We start from the raw sequence: 21,357 nt of genomic DNA on the forward strand, positions 1-21,357 counted from the left end.
ACTCCTGGAAATGGAAAAAAGAACACATTGACACTGGTGTGTCAGACCCACCATACTTGCTCCGGACACTGCGAGAGGGCCGTACAAGCAATGATCACACGCACGGCACAGCGGACACACCAGGAACCGCGGTGTTGGCCGTCGAATGGCGCTAGCTGCGCAGCATTTGTGCACCGCCGCCGTCAGTGTCAGCCAGTTTGCCGTGGCATACGGAGCTCCATCGCAGTCTTTAACACTGGTAGCATGCCGCGACAGCGTGGACGTGAACCGTATGTGCAGTTGACGGACTTTGAACGAGGGCGTATAGTGGGCATGCGGGAGGCCGGGTGGACGTACCGCCGAATTGCTCAACACGTGGGGCGTGAGGTCTCCACAGTACATCGATGTTGTCGCCAGTGGTCGGCGGAAGGTGCACGTGCCCGTCGACCTGGGACCAGACCGCAGCGACGCACGGATGCACGCCAAGACCGTAGGATCCTACGCAGTGCCGTAGGGGACCGCACCGCCACTTCCCAGCAAATTAGGGACACTGTTGCTCCTGGGGTATCGGCGAGGACCATTCGCAACCGTCTCCATGAAGCTGGGCTACGGTCCCGCACACCGTTAGGCCGTCTTCCGCTCACGCCCCAACATTGTGCAGCCCACCTCCAGTGGTGTCGCGACAGGCGTGAATAGAGGGACGAATGGAGACGTGTCGTCTTCAGCGATGAGAGTCGCTTCTGCCTTGGTGCCAATGATGGTCGTATGCGTGTTTGGCGCCGTGCAGGTGAGCGCCACAATCAGGACTGCATACGACCGAGGCACACAGGGCCAACACCCGGCATCATGGTGTGGGGAGCGGTCTCCTACACTGGCCGTACACCACTGGTGATCGTCGAGGGGACACTGAATAGTGCACGGTACATCCAAACCGTCATCGAACCCATCGTTCTACCATTCCTAGACCGGCAAGGGAACTTGCTGTTCCAACAGGACAATGCACATCCGCATATATCCCGTGCCACCTAACGTGCTCTAGAAGGTGTAAGTCAACTACCCTGGCCAGCAAGATCTCCGGATCTGTCCCCCATTGAGCATGTTTGGGACTGGATGAAGCGTCGTCTCACACGGTCTGCACGTCCAGCACGAACGCTGGTCCAACTGAGGCGCCAGGTGGAAATGGCATGGCAAGCCGTTCCACAGGACTACATCCAGCATCTCTACGATCGTCTCCATGGGAGAATAGCAGCCTGCATTGCTGTGAAAGGTGGATATACACTGTACTAGTGCCGACATTGTGCATGCCCTGTTGCCTGTATCTATGTGCCTGTGGTTCTGTCAGTGTGATCATGTGATGTATCTGACCCCAGGAGTGTGTCAATAAAGTTTCCCCTTCCTGGGACAATGAATTCACGGTGTTCTTATTTCAATTTCCAGGAGTGTATATTAAATATAATTTCTTTAAAAATATAACTGTTACCAGTGTGTATTAGATAATTAAAGAATAAACAAGTACCTTCCATTTAAAATTGAAAAAATAAATTTCGTATACTTTCTTTAAAAACATCAAAATTTGCAGTATTACTAAAATCGAAAACTCTTAATTTCTACAATAAGATATAAAACAAGGTTCTTTTAATTTAATCTTAAGTTAAGTTTAAATCGCCAAGAGATGTAATTGACATTTCCATGAAGATCATCTGATAAAAGTTCGAATTGTGACTTGCAGTTTTCCTAATTAACTGTTGAATAATTAAAGTCTCTACAAATGATTACAGTATGATTGGGAAAATTACCTAGAAGTAACCTATGGTTTTCTCTAAAGGTTTCGGTCACTACAGTAGATGAGTCTGGTGGGCGATAGAAGGCTCCAATAATCTTATTACGCCCACCCCTGATACTGAGTCCTCCTCAAACAATCTCATATGCAGTTTTAGTTTCTACCTCGGTACATTTGTGTGTCTTGTCTACAGTGACAAATAGACCACCTCCCATATGCCTAACCTTTAGATAGGCACTTAAATTTTTCCCAAAACTCTCACTGCTATCAATTTTAGGTTTCAACCAGCTTTCTACACCTAGTATTTTGTGAATTTCACTGCTTTTCAAGAGCGCTTGAAACTCTAGCATTTTTGCGAATTCTTCGGCAGTTTGTCGTTAGGATTTTAATACCCTCATCTTTGGGAGGAATTTCTTTCGATTTTACACTGATACTTCATGTTTCCTAAAGCTATCGTTGTCTGGATTGGATGGGGAGTGGCCTAATCTAAAAAAAATCCTTGTGTGCACCTCACACATAGTCAGCCACTTAAGTAGTAGCCTCTAATGTGTAGTGCACATTTGACCTATTTAGGGGGATCCTACAGTTCTCAACCATGTGGCGCAAGCCCAGTAAGTCATTGAACTTCTAAAGTCTCTGTTTCAGTCCTTCCACTCAACTGAGAATCAAAGGACCACGATCAGTTCTGGGGAGAATGCTACAGATTCTGAGCTTCATTGAAACTCCATGCACTAGGCTGGTCTTCTGAACCTTCTCTGCAGTTGGTTTACCCTGTTCCCTCAATGGCTGCTGGAACACTCTCTTCAACATGTTGAATGAGACCCTCAGGCATACACACTGAGTGCACCTGGCGTCCTTTCCTGTCCCTTGCTGCCATTTACCTACATGCTTAAATTTCCGACAAATAGTGGAGCCCAGTCCCTTTGCATATGCCTCCTCCTGACACCAGCCAAAACAGGTTTCCCCAAAATAGATGAAGTTAGTGCCACTGGCTCAGTTTCAGTTTCCATTTCAGTGAAAGATAGCATCTCAAACTTGTCAGTTAGGGGGATCAGTGCAACATCCTGAGTCCTCCTTTGTCCCCTTTAAATATTATTTTTTCTATAAAGTGAGGTTTGAAAACTGTTAATTGTTGTGTCAGATTGTCATTAAAAATCGCAATGAAACAACTTTTGTCTATTTTTGTTTTACCACACAAGTAATAATGAAAGTATTTGCTGTCTAAGCTCAGTTATTTAGCGTTTAGAATATTATGTGTTACAAATTTTATGTAAGGTGGAGCGAGGTATAAAGATTTGCACTGGTGTGAAAAACTTATTTAGCATCTATATTAATACTGACTGTGAGATAAATACTTTACTGTTATATTAGTTAATGCTTCATTGGCTATATGTATAGCAAAACTATTTACTGTTCACAACAATATTATAAGTGCCTACATTAGTCCAGGACAAGTCTTGAGTTGGGCTTCAAGTCAAAATTGAGTAAGAACATGTTTAGAAATTGTACTGCTCAGCTTCCTTGCTCTTCTGAAAAAAGAAACAACTTAACTTAAATGGGTGCAGGTCATGCGCCTTTTGCATGGTTACTTTAAATTCATATTTGCCGTGTAATGGTGGCGGCTGCGGCTCATTGACAATGATGCTGGAACAGCCAAAAATATTAAATGATGTAAAATCTTGATGAACGAAAAATTAACATGACCTTGGATATCATTATAATGTAACTCTAAGACACACCTTTTTTAACGTATAGTTATTCTTTGATGAATACAGTCATTACAAAAACAATTTTTGATAACTAAAATACATATTACATTTTCAACACACAATGATTCTTAGCGTTTTGTGTATGTTTGTTAGAAAAAGGCTTACGTCATTGTTTATTACTTATAATTTGTAAGGGCATATCACGTAATCCCCTGGTATGCTATGAGCACACTTATTCAAACTTTGTGAGTAGCATGCCATAACATTTTTTAATGCACAGTTTATAAGTTCGTTGCATACGTTTGTTGTATGACTTTACATAAATTGTCATCTGATGTGAGTACATGCATAACAAAAAACACTGAATACAGACTGACATTCATGAGCAAATAGATACATCGCTTTCTGTCGCAAGTACTTGGTCATATATTGTGTTATTTCAGGATCGACACAATATTTGGGAGGATCCGTATTATTCAGTCCTTAAAAATTTAACTTCTGGTACTTCATCGGAGCAAAGGTCATTGGGAAACCAAGGAAAACAAGTACAGAGTCTTGGATTATCCCGTTTCAAAGTCAGTTTAAAATGTTCGTGATACACAGCATGTTAAACGGCATTTGTAGGATACAGCGTTATTTTCGTATAAAATCGTGTCCATAGTGAAATTTGAGCTTCTGTTCATGTTTCACTTCATATCAAATTCGTAATACACTTTCCAAACGTTTGTGTTACATTTTCAGCTTCATATGAGTTTTTAAAATATTGTTGTTGTTGTTGTTGTTGTGGTCTTCAGTCCTGAGACTGGTTTGATGCAGCTCTCCATGCTACTCTATCCTGTGCAAGCTTCTTCATCTCCCAGTACCTACTGGAACCTACATCCTTTTGAATCTGCTTAGTGTATTCATCTCTCGGTCTCCCTCTACGATTTTTACCCTCCACGCTGCCCTCCAGTACTAAATTGGTGGTCCCTTGATGCCTCAGAACACGTCCTACCAACCGATCCCATTTTATAGTCAAGTTGTGCCACAAACTTCTCTTCTCCCCAATCCTATTCAATACTTCCTCATTAGAGGAACCGAAATCGGTCTTGTGAATTAACATTTTTGCAATCAAGACGAATTATAAGTAACATTGTAGAACCAGTGATTGCGGTATCCCTTCAGACATTATGCCTATTTTTGCAAAAACTACTAATTTCCTAAAATGTTTTGAGGTTAATTATAGTTGTAAGCAAACTCGAAACAGAGTTAATTTAACATAAATGCAGATAATATATGGAGCTACTCCTCTTTAATGGAAAACCAGCTGTAACACTATATGTTAGTTAGAAAATCTGCTACAGTAACTAAATCAAAAACGTCGATTTGCTACAGATTTCTTCTAGATTATGCAAATGTCAGTGGTAGCTTCCGAAAATTCTCAAAAACGCACGCTTCTTTGCGATAGTATACAATGAAGTGCAGGGATGATGTATTCTTTGGCAGAACTGTGAATAACAGATGGTGATTTGCTACGAAGTAAATTACCGTACTTATCAAAAACTTTCGTAACAGTAACTTACGAAAATATAGTTTTGTAAGCGTCCAAAAACTATCAAAATAACCCATTTCTAACGTAGCTGTACGCTGACTTTAGAGAACGATTTTCTGAACGAGGATAGGCCTACTGTTCTCGTAATTTTTAAAAGAGCCCAATTGAGTTAAGTCTGCAGTTCATGTTAAGTCACCAATGTTCTAAATTGCAGAATACAAACTGGTGTTGATGCTGTCAATGAAAGACTACGCACAAACAACGCGAACGGTAAAATGTGAGAATCTAGAGAGCAGGAATCCTGCACGTGTGCGGTGCACTTGCACGTGTGCAGTTAACAGGTATTCTGCGTGCACACAGGGGCAAGCTGGCCACCCGCTTCTCAACCCTCCCCACCATACCGTCTCTCCGCGCCATCCTCTGTAATGCGTTTCGTTTCCTAGCTTGCTTTATTGAATGAAGCAATAAGGTTAGTAGGAGTGGTTGAAAGAAATTATGGTCTGAAAGAGTACCTATTACCTACAATACGTTTTATGTAATTATCACAGGTGGAGTTTACAATAAGTTTAATATCTGGAACAAAATTTCTACATACAGACAAACGCAAACAGTTACGTAAATTTTCATCACTGATGTTTGCTCTTAACCGAGACTTCCTAATTTTCATAACAGAAAAAAATCTCTCACAAACTTATGTCGAGTCAAACATTGACATTATCTTCGCGGCTTCACAATGGGGACGAGGAAACTCTTGCTGTGGAAAGTCGTGATAATAGTCTATTACACGTCTTGCCAAAAGGAACTTGTATCTCAGACGAGAATTACACTGTAGATCTATTAATTCCATTTGCAAATTGGGATGAATATCATATACAGAAACAGCAAATGGTCTCGAGAACCATTCAAAAGCTTGGGATAAATATGATATATTCCTAAATCGCTTGAGAAATTCCTCTTTAATTGCACTAAGTACGGAAACGTATTCTTTGCAATTGTGTTCTAGCACAGTAGACAGAGTAGAAAATGCAATGCGTCCCTGACGAGAGCTGTCGTTCTCACAGCTCAAGCTTGCACCTTTTCATCCATTTCACAAATTAGCTGATTTTCTCCTTGCAAACTTGTGTTCAATGCATTCAGGCGTCTGGTAATGTCCACTAAAAAAGCAAGGTCGGCAACCCACTCTGGATCTTCTAAGTTGGGGTCGTACCTTCCTTTGTCCTTTAAACACTGATTTATTGGTATTCTCAGCTCAAAAAATCTTTTGAGTACATTATCACGGCTAAGCCACCGGACTTCACTGTGGTATGGTATGTCGCCATACTCTTCCCCGATTTCAGCTAAATATGTGTGAAACTGTGTATGTGTAAGCCCGTGGGATCTCAAATAATTAACTGTCCGAATAACCACTTGCATGACGTCCCCCAGTTTTGCTGTTTTTGCACATAGTACTTCTTGGCGCAAAATGCAGTGGATGCTGTTCAATGAGTCTTCTGTACGCTGTACATTTTTTTCTTAGTAATCCAACAAATCCCATTTTTTCTCTTTTCATTGAAGGTGCTCCGTCTGTTGTCACTGACACCAAACGTTCCTAGATTAAGCCACCTGAATCGAGAGCTTCTTCAACGGCTTTTAGGATGTCCGCGTCAGTGTTCGTGCTTTTTAAAGATATCATATCTAAAAAAATTCCTCTGTTATGTGCATAGCAGTGTCCACTAATTGCGCGGTCTCTGAAATATCTGTGGGCCCATCAAGTGAGATGGAAAATGCAATAAAATCCTGCACTGCACTCCTTAATTGACGGTAAACGTCACCAGCGATGGCACTTATACGACGACTTACAGTCCGCCGAGAAAGACTGATAGCTCCAAACTAAATTTTATTCAGTGGGCAAAGTAAATCAGCAGCGTCATTGATGCACTCCTTTATAAACTCACCTTCAGCAAATGGTTTTCCAGCTCTCGCTATGTTAAGAGCTATCTTATAACTTGGACGTACCGCTGGGCTATCATTGTTGTCGTCCTGTAATATTGAAAACAGTACTCCATAAAATGTTACATCAGTTGGATTTGAGACATGGTGAAAGAAAGTCGCAGATCTCTCGTGACAACAGCAACTTACGTTGGATTCATCTAGTATCGGCAGGTCGCTCTTCTTAAGCTCAGTCAATTTCCCCATCCCCTCAAAATCCGACAATAAATTGTACTCGTCCTTGCGAAATTTATTATAGTGGCGTTCAATACTAAACTTCCACTGACCAGCGAGAGTACTGCCTCATATTAAACATTTCGAATTTTCACGTTTTTGCACAAAGAAAAAACGATTCTCCCATTCAGTTTTAAAAGATAGCAAATCTCCACGTCTCCATTTCCTTGATTTACTCTACATTTTCCGGTTCTTGAAATACAACGTTCACTACGTAGTGGTCTCTTCGCATCAACGTCCGCAACCTGCCGGCTGTCGCCACTGCTCCGGTCGACGATTGAACGCGGGCAGCACACGTGCAGCGCTGTGCGGTCATGAGCCGCGTGCAACGTTTGCCCGCCCCTGATCTAGAGCTTTACATCGGCTGACGATCTTGTACACGCGGTCTCACGCAGAGGAATATTCCTAAGTCAGCTTTTATATTCAACTAAGTTGAATGTTTTGTGGCATGACAAAAATCGACTCTCTAAGTTGCACCACTGAAAATTGGGAGTTCAAACATGCAACTGCAGTAAGCGACTAGCTGTGACCACAATTTTTTGCTTATGCGTGAAACGCGCGTTTTTCTGTTAATTTATGGATGTCTTTGCTTGTTTATATGTTAAATAATTTGACTGTAAATTACAAACAACAAACGCGAATAGAAAAAAATTCAGCTGCATTTGAAATCGGAATAAATTTGTACCATACATTTGCTGGCAGCGTAGTAATGAACATCTTTGGTATGTTTATCTACCTGATGATAAACATGGATGAAGTTTTGTTTTTATTTGCGACAATAGCTAAACTTCGACCTCTAGTAGATATTTGGAGTCAGAGTTTCGTAACAGTGAGGCGGTAGAAAATGACACGTGTTTTGGGAGGTATTTCACAGACTGTCAACGTCTGTAATACAATTCCGTTCCTAGTAAGTTTATGTATAATTAATATTGTCATTCTTTGTGGTTTCTGCTGAAACTAAGAGTTTCTGTCAGCCATAGAAACGTTGACGTTGCTTGCTGTGCAAAATAGTCACCCCTCCAGTAGTATTTTAGACTCGTTTTGTTACATGTTTACAGCCACCTACGTTATTGTAACAACAGCAAGCCAAGCAGTCCACTACCCGAACGTACACCACAGTGCCCATTTTGCGTGGTCCTATTTTGAGTTGTTATGCCCCTTTGCCTTCATACGACCTAGAACTGTTCATACAGCCAGTAATGGGTGGGATGGGTGTGGGGAGGTTGGTTACCTGCAGTTGTATGCACATTGTGGACCACAGCGCATCTTGATACTGTTCACAATATTAAATTGTTGCCATGGTGGAAAGAAGCAATGAGAAACAGAAAAAAAGTCCTGGGGATGACTGGGTATCAGATCCTGGATATTTGGATTTGTAGTCTAACACACATTCATTTGACCATTAACTACACTATGTTTTTAGGCCGTCAAGTAGAAGTGAATTACTTTGAACACTAAATTTGAAACCATTAAGTATTCTTTGCAATTATGTTAGATCATGGAAGGTTGCTTTGAAATGCCATTGCCACAGCTTCTATATTTTTTCTACCTTTTATGGGATTAAAGCTGTGACAAACTAATACATAGCACAGCAAGAAGAACTGATCTTTAGCGTAGCCAGAGGTCGGCACAAGTTGGTAGGTGAAAAGTTTGCTTGACAGTAAAGCCAACAAATGTCTTATTTTAATAAAAGGCCACCTATATTATTGACCATTTGCATTTGTAAATCATGAGCTGCAAACATATTTTTATTGTTATGTCCAGGAATATACTGTTATCTTCTGGGATTATGGTGTTGTTTTTCCAAGCACATTAAGCACAACTTAGTTATATTCATACAATCAAATCTCCAGGCAGGAAAATCAACAATGTTAGGAGAAAAGATGGTCCATTGAGTTGCAGATAGGCACAGTGAAAAGACTGTTACACATTATTGCTTTTGGGCAAAGCATTCTTCAGCAAAGAAAATGCACACACAGTCACACAAGTAAAAACACTTCATGCACACATGACCACTACATCTGCCAGCCCTGACCGGAATATGACTGTCATATGAATAGCTGCCTGGAGTGGAGCAGGGAAAGGGGAAGGATAGCAAGGTATGGATGGGGCTCGAGACTGCCAGACACAGCTCCAGGAGTTGGGGCATGGAGGGAACAAGTAGAGGAGCAGGGAAGGGGAAAGGACGGGTGGGTAAATTGGCAGAGGGCAGCATACACAGAGGATGAGGGAATGTGAAAAGGGAGGTGGTGATAAGACAAGAGGGCAGAAACTATTGGGTGGGGGGCAGTAGGTTACTGTAGGTTGAGGCCAAGATAATTTTGGGAGTGTTGTAAGGAGAAGTACCATCTGTGCAGCTCAGAAAAGCTTTTGGTGGAGGGGAGGATTCAGATGTCCCAGGTTGTGAAGTAACCATTGATATTGAGCATGTTATACTCAGATGCATGTTGAGCCAGGGTGGTCTACTTCACTCTTGGCCACAGGTTGGTGGTGGCCATTCATCCTGGTAAACAGCTAGTTGATAGTCAAACTAATATAAAAAGCTTGCAACGGTTGCAGCAGAGGTGGTATAGAACATGGCTGCTTTCACTGGTGACCAGGCCTTTTAGTCATATTCATGCCAAAAACTGGCATAATTACTTCATTAATCAAACTTGTTGTCTTTTGAGGATTTTTAACTAGCTGTTGACAAAACCCTTGCATTCCTGTTGCCCTTCAGGATGAGCACTGTAACATTCTGTTGCAAAACACATAAGTAGTGGCACTGCACTTTACTTACCCTTCCTCTGATAAGATTAGCAGTAAATTTAGTTTGTTGTGTTGGAGCATCTCAGTTTTGAGAATCACCCCTTGCAATTACTCATGCAAGCATTTGGTGACTATTAACTTGTATTGCTGCCCACTCCTTGCGAAATGTAGGTCGAATGTCCTCTCCACAGTGCAGTGACTATTCTGAAACTACAATTTTCCCATGAACTAGTAACATTCTCTTCAGCCTGATAACTAAATCTCCAGGAAAGACAAATTTCAATGTGACTGAACAGAGCTTGTACTGGAATTTCCAGCAATTTAAGATTGCATCTTTACATTACCTAGTGACACACATGATCCATTATCCAACCCCTGATGTGAACTTGTTGCTGTTACGGTTTTCAACCTTAGCCCTGGGCTGGAGTTCCAGTGTGCACTGCAGAAACGGATACATGTCATACTCATATTCTTTTACCTACAATATGGTGCCTTCATCTTTGCTGATAAAGAGTAATATTCGATACTAGCCACCAGCTTTGACCAATGATGTATGAAACATGCGACTGAACAACATTGTGATTTATAATGTGATATCAGTGGCGATTTTTTCAAACGGTTTACGCTACTCATAAGTGTGTCACTGCAACCAAGTTTCAGATTTATTGGCTTCACCAGTTGACAACCAAACTGTGAATACTTGCACCATAAGGCTATATCACACTACCCATTAACATTACGTCACTGGCCAAACCTGACAAATAGTATCAAAAATTCGTCTTGACCCATCTTTGCTACTACGATGTGCTGGATATGAATTACTACAGTATAGGCCTATATCAGAGAAGAAGACGTTCCTCTACATTTCTGGGTTAATGGCTTTCTATACTTCAAAATCAGTGGCTCTTGTTTATAGTGCATGATTGCATCAGAAATTAAGCATATTGTCCCCCCCCCCCCCGCCTCCCTCTCTCTCTCTCTCTCTCTCTCTCTCTCTCTCTCTCTCTCTCTCTCTCTCTCTCTCTCTCTCTCACACACACACACACTATTTTAATAACTACACAGAAGGTAAGAAAGCGGATATTTTCAAATATATATCAAGTTTCTGTCCTGTTGATTATATTGTGTTGTAGTATGTGTGGAAAACTATAATCTTCTTCTCCTTAGGTAAGGTGTCTCAGCAGAGACATAAAACCAGCAGTGAAGAATATTAAAAATGATTTGATTGGGCCACCTAATCAGCTGTCTAATCTGCGCCCCATTGTTTTTCACATACCAGAAAATGAGTCTGCCATTGAAAAGAAGTTTCGTCTGGAACGAGAAGAAACACAGAAGTGGAATGAAGCTTTCTGGGCTACACACAACAAGAGATTTTTTAAGGTAATATTTTAACATGCAGAGGTTTCAACATTATTTGCTGCTCCAGTATTTCTTTTAACAGTGTGTGATGCTGTATATAGCATTGCTTGACCTAGGGCCTAATATTTTTTAAATCCTTTCTTCTGAATTTCACATCAATTCATGTTTGAACCTGCAAAAGAATAAGTTTTCACTTTGTTTTGTGACTGTACCAATATGTATGAAAGCCATGCCGAAAGTGAAATTGTAATCATTTGGCATTTTTCATAACGTCATCAGTAAACGATTATTAATTATTTGGCTTTGGCAAGACAGGCATAAGTGGTTTACTATTGAAAACAGACTTGTCAAGAGCTTTTTCTGTCAAAACAGAAGTTACCTTCAGAAAACTATAACATTACAGAGAGATTGAGTGTTTGTCCAGTAATTACCTTCAGGAGATGAAATTCCAGATTGTCGACACTGTATAGTATTTTCGCTTTTATGTATGTGTCTGTTGGTGGTACTGGAATTCCAACTGCTGTTGGTAAGTACTGACCATCAATCTTGTCTCTTTATAAAATGTTAGTGATACTTCTTGTAGCTCTGTGCTAATACTTGCAAACATATAATAAAAACAGTATATTGTACAACAGGTTCAGGCAGCCCTTGATAAGATTTCAAAGTGGTGCAGTGATTGGCAGCTTGCTTTAAATGTTCAGGAGTGTAAAACTGTGCACTTCACAAAACAAGGAATACATTTTATCATATGAATATAATATTAGTGGGTCACAGCTGTACTCTGTAAACTCATACAGATACTTAGGTGTAACAGTAAGGACAGGAAGTGGAACGATCACTTAGGCTCACTCATGGGTAAAGCAGGTAGAAGACTTCAGTGTATTGGTAGAATACTAGGGACATGCAGTCTGTATACAAATCACTCTTGCTACTCCTCCTAGAACATTGCCCTTGAACACACACTTGACAGTGTGTGGGACCCATACAAAATGGGGACTAGTAGCGGGTATTGAACATATACAGGGAAGAGCAGCACAAATGGTCCCAGGTTCATTTGACCCACAGGAGTGAGTCACTGAGATGTTGAAAGAACTGTGCTGGCAGACCTTTGAAGGTAGACAGAAACTATCCCGAGAAAGTCTACTGACAAAGTTTCAAGAACCAGCTGTAAATGATGACTCTGGGAATACACTACAACCCCCTACATATCATTCTCATAGGGATTGTGAGGATAAGATTAGATTAAATACAGCACAAGTAAAGGCATTTAAACAGTCATTTTTCCCGTGCGCCATATGTGAATGGAGTAAGGAAAAGTTCTAATAGCTGGTACAGTGGAGAATAGATATGGATGTAGATTCTGTTTTACAGTAGCTTACCATGTACTGTACTAGCATAGCCTTATAAAAAGTGTTGATAAAATTATAAAAACGGTAGGATTGCCTGTTAGTACATAGTTTCAGGAGGCAAAATGTGTAGTACTGCTGAGAGACTCCAATACAAGTAAAAGAGGCAAAATATACCTCTCCTCCATGAGGAAAGAAATATTAGTTCTGAAAAAGGATAAACCATGGCATTTGATACCATCCACTGGCTTTGATAATGATGTCATACAAAGCCACAAAATGCAACACAAACATGATTTCAAGATGGCGACCAGTAACCCTAAACATTTCCATGGTGCAAAAATATAAACATCCATTACAGAATCGTACAAATTCTTAACAATAAATATTGAAGCTAATGGGACTGCCACGGGAAAGTAGGGATTTTGGGCAAGGACAATCTTAAAGCTAAAATGACTGCAAAATTACTTTAGGAGTAAAATATATAAAATGCAACAATGACGGAAACAAAACAATAGTTTTAAAAAAGCAAAAGACTCACAAAAGAGCAAATAAACTGTAACTGGTTTTGAAAACCTCGATTGAGCTATATAGCTCAACTTCAAACACCAACACCGCTACACAAATACTAAAACAGATCACACTACAAAATGCCAAATAGCAATGGTGATACACAGACTGAAAATTTCCAAAATCTAGCATAAGGTGGTGTTGACATTGTCAATCATTCTTCCTGTGCTCCATACATGAATGGAACAGGAAGAAACCATAATAACTGGTGCAATGGGACGTGCTCTCTGGCGTGTGCCTCATAATGGTTTGCAGAGCATAGATGTAGATGTAGTTGTCAATTTGATAGACCAACACCACTACAGGAGTCCTTAAAAAGATTACATGCCAAAAAGGAAGAACAGATACACAAACCAAAAAAATGCGAAAACTAAAAATGGCGATATCTACAAAGGCAGTCACTATACAGTTCAACTTGAAAGACCAGTACAAAAATTGCACAGCATGTAACTCTACAAAAACATAAAAGGCAAGACAAATACATGTTTGACATCAGTTTCAGTATACAGGAAACACAATAATTCACATGAACACACAAACTGCTTAAAAAAAAAAAAAGCCACACACACAAACAACAACAACAACAACCACCTTACCAACCAAAGTTAGGTGACACATAAATGTAGCAAAGGGTGGATGGGTCATAAACACTATTGCTTGAATATCAAGTGCAGACTTCTAAAACTAAAAACCACTCTGACAGAATGCAATACATTGTCTCTCCAGCAATACCATGTATGCTGGTCCCTGGTCTGGGATCCAGTGACTTTGTTCAGTCTCACACTTTCTCCACAAACGTAACACTTCACACACTTGGCAGTTAAATCAAATAACTATGAGAATTTAATTACGAGTAGCTTCCTCCCCCCCCCCCCCCCCCCCCCCCAGCTTTCAGTTGTGACCTACAGGGACATGCTCATGAACTTTGTTGTCATATTAACAATAAAATTAAACTCTTTGCCTTTACAAATGTCTGCTTGTGTCTGTGTATGTGCGGATGGATATGTGTGTGTATGCGAGTGTATACCTGTCCTTTTTCCCCCCTAAGGTAAGTCTTTCCGCTCCCGGGATTGGAATGACTCCTTACCCTCTCCCTGAAACCCACATCCTTTCGTCTTTCCCTCTCCTTCTCTCTTTCCTGATGAAGCAGCCGTTGGTTGCGAAAGCTAGAATTTTGTGTGTATGTTTGTGTGTCTATCAACCTGCCAGTGCTTTCGTTTGGTAAGTCACATCTTCTTTCCAGAATGAGATTTTCACTCTGCAGCGGAGTGTGTGCTGATATGAAACTTCCTGGCAGATTAAAACTGTGTGCCGGACCGAGACTCGAACTCGGGACCTTTGCCTTTCGTGGGCAAGTGCTCTACCAACTGAGCTACCCAAGCACGACTCGCGCCCCGTCCCCACAGCTTTACTTCTGCCAGTACCTTGTCTCCTACCTTCCAAACTTTACAGAAGCTCTCCTGCGTAACTTGCAGAACTAGCACTCCTGAAAGAAAGGATATTGCGGAGACATGGCTTAGCCACAGCCTGGGGGATGTTTCCAGAATGTTCAAGGCAAAGGTCCCGAGTTCGAGTCTCGGTCCGGCACACAGTTTTAATCTGCCAGGAAGTTTCACATCTTCTTTGTTTTTAGATATAACAATAAAATTAAATTTTTATCAGCAAACAACACACTGCACTAATAATATCTGTGTGCTATTGTGTCAAACTTTGTCATAGTATATAAGTGTTTAATTTTCATTGTAACAGGGTTTCACAATCTTTGGTTTAGATAAATTAGCTGACTCAGATGCAATTCAGAGACGTCTCATTTCCATAGTCCTGTGGCTGATTTTCTAGTTGTTGTGCCAGTTGGATAATATGCTGCTTTCTTTAGGACTCAAACACATCCAAACATTTCTCATTCAAACCAAAACGAATCCAATTAGAATGAATTTTTATTTCTTGCTTCCCTCTTCCAACATGTGTATGGAAAGATACAAAAATAATTGCAACAGTAATGAAAGTAACAGGAACAGGGAATGATTGTCATTCCTTTTTAACGGCAAATGTGTGGACAGAAAGCAATGATACCTGCATGAAGAAAAAGGGGGTGGTTGGGTTAGTCTGATGTTTTAAATAAATAGAGTCACTTGAAGTGTGCTCAGATTTATGTATGCCATTTCTAGTCTGATATGAAGCACAATGTTCAGGAATTGCGGCACAAAGATAGCAGGTGCACAAAAAGTTTTGCTTTAGACCTAAAGTACAGTATTAGCTTGAAATATGAAGCAAAGTCTTCCCACATTCAAGGACATAGATAGCCCCAGAACAGAACACTCGTCCATTCCAGTATTTAGAAAAGTGTTCCATAAATCCCAACAAGAAGAGGAGCCATCAAGGATGTGGAATGAGTAAAATGCTAATCTACTCAAACTGCTATTTGCTTCTAAATTATGTATATTAAGAGAAAAACAGCAAGTTTGAAAAATGCTACTGTTCCTCCTCCTATACTGCTCAGCTGATGTTATTATCTAATACTTCAAACAAAAGCATGTATACAACTTTACGCAGACAGCTATCAGACGTCTGTATACTGACAAAATTAGGATATATGTAATACAAATATTAAAAGTTAGACAAAATTTACATTCTTGGTTCTGAGTATTCTGATAAATTATAGGAGTGGCTAAAGAGGTGTTCTTTTACTTTGAACATTCCCAAATACAGGGCTATTACAAATGATTGAAGCGATTTCATAAATTCACTGTAGCTCCATTCATTGACATATGGTCACAACACACTACAGATACGTAGAAAAACTCATAAAGTTTTGTTCGGCTGAAGCCGCACTTCAGGATTTTGCCGCCAGAGCACTCGAGAGCGCAGTGAGACAAAATGGCGACAGGAGCCGAGAAAGCGTATGTCGTGCTTGAAATGCACTCACATCAGTCAGTCTCAGTCATAACAGTGCAACGACACTTCAGGACGAAGTTCAACAAAGATCCACCAACTGCTAACTCCATTCGGCGATGGTATGCGCAGTTTAAAGCTTCTGGATGCCTCTGTAAGGAGAAATCAACGGGTTGGCCTGCAGTGAGCGAAGAAACGGTTGAAAGCGTGTGGGCAGGTTTCACGCGTAGCCCGCAGAAGTCGACGAATAAAGCAAGCAGGGAGCTAAACGTACCACAGCCGACGGTTTGGAAAATCTAACGGAAAAGGCTAAAGCAGAAGCCTTACCGTTTACAATTGCTACAAGCTCTGACACCCGATGACAAAGTCAAACGCTTTGAATTTTCGGCGCGGTTGCAACAGCTCATGGAAGAGGATGCGTTCAGTGCGAAGCTTGTTTTCAGTGATGAAGCAACATTTTTTTCTTAATGGTGAAGTGAACAGACACAATGTGCGAATCTGGGCGGTAGAGAATCCTCACCCATTCGTGCAGCAAATTCGCAATTCACCAAAAGTTAATGTGTTTTGTGCAATCTCACGGTTTAAAGTTTACGGCCCCTTTTTCTTCTGCGAAAAAAACGTTACAGGACACGTGTATCTGGACATGCTGGAAAATTGGCTCATGCCACAACTGGAGACCGACAGCGGCGACTTTATCTTTCAACAGGATGGTGCTCCACCGCACTTCTATCATGATGTTCGGCATTACTTAAACAGGAGATTGGAAAATCGATGGATCGGTCGTGGTGGAGATCATGATCAGCAATTCATGTCATGGCCTCCACGCTCTCCCGACTTAACCCCATGCGATTTCTTTCTGTGGAGTTATGTGAAAGATTCAGTGTTTAAACTTCCTCTACCAAGAAACGTGCCAGAACTGCGAGCTCGCATCAATGATGCTTTCGAACTCATTGATGGGGACATGCTGCGCCGAGTGTGGGAGGAACTTGATTATCGGCTTGATGTCTGCCGAATCACTAAAGGGGCACATATCGAACATTTGTGAATGCCTAAAAAAACTTTTTGAGTTTTTGTATGTGTGTGCAAAGCATTGTGAAAATATCTCAAATAATGAAGTTATTGTAGAGCTGTGAAATCGCTTTAGTCATTTGTAATAACCCTGTATTTAAGAACAATTTTCTGCCACGTGTCCATTGACAAGCTCTTTAGCAACAGAAGATAAAACTCAATTCTGAATCCTATAATGGGATGCACAACGTATATGGAAAATATTTCTACTTCAAGTATTGTGGTTGTAAATTGCTGAGTTCATTCTAAATTATCTCTTATTATTAACCATATATACCATTATGGAGTATATGTATTGACACGTAAGTGTAAGAATCCTTAGGTCCCGAGAAAGACTGCCGCAAGATATTTGGTTTATTACAGACCCATTTCACACATTGCAGTCTTTTAAAAAGTGTTTTTGAGAAATTGATGTATGACAGAATAGTAATGCATTTTTCTTAACAGATCTTGTTGATTGCATCTCAGTTTGGCTTTTGTGAAAAGTTTCTGCACAGAGAAGACCTCATAAATAAAATATTGGTAGACCTAAACAAGACACATTATCACTTTGGCATATTTTGTGACATTGTCTAAGCCTTTCATTCTGGATGCCACAAAATTCTACTTGTCATGGGAATGTTCTTACATCCTTCTTGCAAGGATGAAATCTTACTATCACACCAAAAAGCATTGGATCCCATTGACAGACAGGGCCACCGGGATAAAACTAACCGCACAATGGAACATAACATGTGGGGCAGCACAAAGATCAGAGCTATGTCCACTCTCATACATAACCTACCAGATTGATCTTCCAGTGACTCTGGAGGAGGGATCAAATGCTGTAATGTTTGCTTATGACATAAGCTTAATAGTCAAGAGCTAAATGCAACCTTGCCAGGCACGGCTCAGATGATAGCTGAACAGGCCTTCAGCTACCGGTAGTTCACAACAAATAACTTAAGTCTTAATCTAAAAAAGGCTCATATTATGCAATTTCAAACAAGCACCAGAAGTAATGGTCAACAAAGTTTAAAATTTCTTGATGTGCAACTAAATAACAGGTTAAAACAGAGTAAGTACAAACATTAAATGATAAAGGAATGCAGTACAGCATGTTTTGCTGTTGGAAATATATCTCATTGTGTTCAGCTGAACACAAGGGGTTAGTTTGCGCATTTTCACTATTGCGTAAATTGCAATAAATGTGGTTTTCATAGACCTTTTTAAGGATATTTGAATTCTTATATTCACTTTTCACTCATTTATTCATTAATAGATTCTGTTGCAGATAGTAAAACTTAGTTTCAGCTGAACTGTGATTTGTACAATCACAACACAAAACAAAAATAATTTTCATGCAGAGTTTGCCTTCTTGTCTAGGGTTCAGAGTGGAGTTAAAGTATTCAACATGCTCTCATCCAACACTAGCAAGAAATTGGAAATAACTACCAATTAAAATCATACCTCATTAGCCAACCCCACAAATTATCTGATCATTTGGTTTCAAGAGTTGAAATTTTCTGTTTCCTACAATGCTAGTGATAGAGTACTTTACGGTCCTCTGTTGTGAAGTGTGTAGATAACAATTTTTCTTTGAAAAATGCCAGAGTGTTATCTTGTAAATATGAAGCCACCAATCAATAGAAGGTACACAGTATTTAATATAACTGAGGAAGCAGCAGCTTTAGCCCCTCGTGCACCCCCCCCCCTCCCCCGCCCCCAAGTTTTCAGCTTTCCTACTGATTTACTGGATTAAAATTAACTGGTGGCAACACAAATAGCCTTAAGCAGGATAGTGATAGTTTATAGTTAGTTGAGTGTACACATTACTTTAATACAATTTTCATTCTTGCTTTATTATTATTGTACATTTACTCATTCCACATCCCTGTAATTTCTCCTTCTTGATGGAAGGTGTACACAACCTCTTGTAGCACAAAAACAATGATAGATTGTTACCTGATATTCATTTCTATATAGAGTTTAATGAAGGGACATGTAGCACCGTTCAGCTGTTATAGTATTGCTAGAGAATTAAGAATTGAGTGTGATGTAGATACTTTAGCAACACTGTACCTTGTTCAGTTAACTAACAAAAAACACCATTTCATAAGAACTATTACTAATTTGCCCTACCTGCTTTTTCTCTTTATCACAGGAGCGAGATGAGTACATTACTGCAAATAGTGACCAAAAAGTACCTCTAACAGCAGATGAAATGTCTGTCTTTTACAAGTCATTCCTTGATGAACACTGGAAGATACACATGCGTTACAATGCTGAATGGTACAGAAGAAATGTGTCATTACTTTTTCTAGCCATTCGAGTAAAATTGCATAAAATAAGAAAAATATTGAAATTTTCAAAACCATGAAGTGTGATAAGGATCAATAAAAATGTCGTCAGAAAAAAAAGTTTTTTTTACACACACATCTGTGCTCTACTTTATTTGTACTTGATACCTACTTATTAAATATGAGTTGGTTGGATGTAACATTGTCTGATATGATAGTAAATTTATGTCACCTGTCATAAACAGAACATTACATGTTATCTGTTATTGTGAAGTACAGCAGAGTAATCAACTGCACTATAGTAATAGGCATGACCTTATAAGTGGTATTATGCTCTTGTAGCCTCTGACATGACAACTGCCTCACCCAGGAAATTGTTGTTGTTTTTGTTTAATAAAAAAACATCAAAATTTAAGAATTGTTTCTCTCTCTAAATACACCTGTCTCAATAGTTACCTCCTCATATGAGCAGAATGGTTTTTCGTGTGTGAGGCTGAGAAGAAATCACAGGGAGCTTGGTTGGGTGAATAAGTAGCAATTCAAGCAGTTTGGTAGCAACAACTTCAGTGAATATGCTGGCACATTGTGACAAAACAGCACTTTCTCCTTTGCCAAATGGGACCAAGTTTCCTTCCACTTATTCAAAGCAGATTCAACAGTAACAACTCATTGGTTTGACTGTTGTTTGGTTTCAGGAGTATATTGATGAATCCATGTCATACTGACAGAAGTCCTTTGGATTTGTCTTATATTGCTCCAAACACTCTGTTGAAAGTTGCATGTTGCTCCCACTTCTTGTCCACCATCAGCAATTTTGGCATCTATTGGGCAGACAATTTTTTTATCACCAACGTATCATATAAAATATTAATTGCCATTACCAGTGACAGACCTATGTCTTTGCAACTACATGCCCTTTATTCGGCAGTCAAGAAAACTGCATTTATTGCTTTTAAAATAACTAACTTCATCTACTGGGTGTCTTAGGAAAGCTTTATCAGAAACAGATGTTTAAGCATGTGTACATTTGTTGATATGGTATCTAAAGATTGTTGTTGGTGATGAAGAGTCACTTGCTTTTGTATCATCACACATTTTCCCAGCTAAAAGTTAATCACTGAATGCTACAACACTTTTTGTATCTTAGTGAAATCCACTGTGCCAGTTCAGTGTCATTTTTGTTTTATCGTCATCTAATAGATAACAGTGCACAATAGTAACACCAAATTGCATTCACAACGACATCTACTTTCAAACACAGGTACTTAAATCAGCCATGCTCGCAGTCTTAGCATGGAATCAAGACCATGGTACAACATATTGTGTTACTTTTAAACAGCATGTTGTCAGCTGTGAAAGGCACACTAAGTTCGTAAATAAAATTTGTGACCAGGTGGGCAAACCCCAACTCTGGGACTTATTTGCAACTCCTCACCCATTGATGTTTGTTGGAATGAATGTGCAAAACAGTAGTAGTAGGGATGAAAGACATGAGGAAGAAAGAATAGATTCTTATTCTTAGTCAAACCATTTAAGTAGCTTTGTTGATTAACTTGGAAGCCGAAAAGCCACATTTATATTAAGCTGGACACTTATCGGCAAATATAATGTTCCATCAGTTTGGGGCATGCTCTGGGCTATTAGTAATTCTTATGTGGTATTTTGGCTGACAACCTTCCAGAAATTCTCAAGGTGAGTCACGTGCAAGATTTTAAAATCACTTTACATAGTACTGTGTAGTAAACATACATTCATCAAAAGATAACATAACTTTGATGCATGCATGTTTATTTAGTAACCAAGGGTGATTCGAATTTCCCAATTAGCCCGACTACTGACAGAGAAAATATATCAGAGATACCTGGGCTCTAAGCCACAGCGAGGCAATTGCAGT

At 39.9% G+C, this 21,357-nt stretch overlaps 1 protein-coding gene across 1 annotated transcript; it reads left to right on the top strand.

Moving 5' to 3' along the window:
• Positions 1 to 7,920: 7,920 nt before the first annotated feature.
• Positions 7,921 to 19,878, top strand: LOC124612892 (COA8 family protein CG14806, mitochondrial). Its single transcript, XM_047141352.1, has 3 exons — positions 7,921 to 8,108; positions 11,117 to 11,329; positions 19,328 to 19,878. The coding sequence occupies exons 1-3, from the start codon at positions 8,046 to 8,048 to the stop codon at positions 19,541 to 19,543; spliced, it is 492 nt and encodes a 163-aa protein (XP_046997308.1). The 5' UTR covers positions 7,921 to 8,045; the 3' UTR covers positions 19,544 to 19,878.
• The last annotated feature ends 1,479 nt before the right edge of the window (positions 19,879 to 21,357 follow it).

Source organism: Schistocerca americana, chromosome 4 (genome assembly GCF_021461395.2).
Source record: "Schistocerca americana isolate TAMUIC-IGC-003095 chromosome 4, iqSchAmer2.1, whole genome shotgun sequence".
NCBI lineage: Eukaryota > Metazoa > Arthropoda > Insecta > Orthoptera > Acrididae > Schistocerca > Schistocerca americana.